Raw genomic sequence first — 1,571 nt, 5'->3', positions numbered from 1 at the left:
TTGTGAAAATGGTCATTATTAGTGGTGATTTAAATGGATAGGCGTTTTTTTTTTTTTTTTTTAAATCACAGTGGTATTAATTGCATTTGGATTTGTGTTTCTCAGTCCCTTCAGCCTTTCTCATCTGAATGCGAGCCTCCTCATACGCAGAACAGACCGCTGCCTGTTCTCCTGACATAACGTAATATTCATCGTCGCACACAGTAGACGATGAGTTTGCAGCGGGGTGGAGGGGGAGGGTGACCTCACGGATTCTGATGAAAAAAACATTCATCAGCTGTACACAGCTCAGTTCACAGGCAGCCATTCTTCCAGCAAACAAAGAAGTGGTGGTTTGAAAAAACAGCTTGTGTCCATTTTAGCAGATTGGTGACAGGAGAGCCAATTTTATTTCTGTTGTTTCGTGGTTTACTTTTCACATCAGGGTTTTTGGCTGACCTTTTATGATATAATATTCTTCCATGCAGTTATTAAAAATGTACCTGTGGTAATGTGTGTTTTTTAGGGGCCTGGACCTTCCTGTGGTTCGTGTGTTTCTGCCTGTTGGCAAGTCAGTGGAGTCGCACTCATGATGTCCATGGTATCCCTGAAGACGCTGCACGAGCCTCCATCGCCTTCTCATTCTTCTCTATCGCCACCTGGGTGAGCAGAAATGCTTCAACCCCTTTTTAGACTATGGCTATGTAACATTGCTGCCTTCAGCAATCTGTTAAAGTGACTGCATGCTGTCATTCAGAAAAAGAGAGAGCCAAGGTACTATATTTGTCATGTGCAGGCATATGAAACTAAACAGTACATCAGTGTGACATAATGCATATTAATGCATGAATAAAAAAAAAGATGACAAGTAAATCCGCTATGTAGAGAAAAAGGGTTAACTGCAGCTTATAAACTGTGACTCTTTGGCTATATTGGGCAGAATTTTTAAGTAAATAATGAAGTTGCTTCTATTTCACATGGGTAAGTGCAACAACTCTCCTGCTTTGGAAACAGTGACATGGATCCTGATGCTGCAGGTATTTAATGAACTCAGAGGAAAGACTCCTACAAACAGCTGAAAACAACAAACTAAACTTCAGCTCCTGTTAACATTTTGACAAAACCTGGATTACTTTTCTTATCGGTGAGGCGTCTTTCAGATATAGACGCAGTGACACAAAGAACCACGGTACTATATTCATCATATGCATGAAACTACACAGTACATTAAGTGACAAAATATATAATTAAAGCTTCAAGCAGTGTTGGTCGGGTCCTCGGTCCGCGTTGGAACCTCATGGCCATCTGACCTCCATTTTGACACAAGCTGAACCTGCTTTAAGTTGAAGGAGCCATTTTTCTGTCTCTGCTCAGCCTCAGACTGTCAGTGAGTCACATGACCAGCTGCACTGAGCTGCCAATCAGCATTAAAGCTGCAGGTGATGATGTCATCGTTCTTTATGCCCCTGGGTGAGAGAGTGACATTTTTACTCACTTTAACTCTCCCATACAGCCACAATTTTGACCTAATATGTGTAAAAACAACATATTTTTGTGGTAAATCTTGTTTGGAAGCCCTCAGTGTCATTTTT

At 41.2% G+C, this 1,571-nt stretch overlaps 1 protein-coding gene across 1 annotated transcript in view; it reads left to right on the top strand.

The window, feature by feature from the left end:
* The window catches only part of syngr2b (synaptogyrin 2b), a 20,254-nt gene that overhangs the window by 10,965 nt on the left and 7,718 nt on the right, over positions 1–1,571 (top strand). Inside the window, exon 3 of the mRNA XM_008276436.1 lies at positions 506–642. Within this exon, the coding sequence (XP_008274658.1) occupies positions 506–642 (137 nt within the window). The remainder of the gene's footprint in view (positions 1–505; positions 643–1,571) is intronic.

Source organism: Stegastes partitus, unplaced genomic scaffold (genome assembly GCF_000690725.1).
Source record: "Stegastes partitus isolate 25-593 unplaced genomic scaffold, Stegastes_partitus-1.0.2 Scaffold3, whole genome shotgun sequence".
NCBI classification, from domain to species: domain Eukaryota; kingdom Metazoa; phylum Chordata; class Actinopteri; family Pomacentridae; genus Stegastes; species Stegastes partitus.
This window is presented reverse-complemented; position numbering and strand designations above follow the sequence as displayed.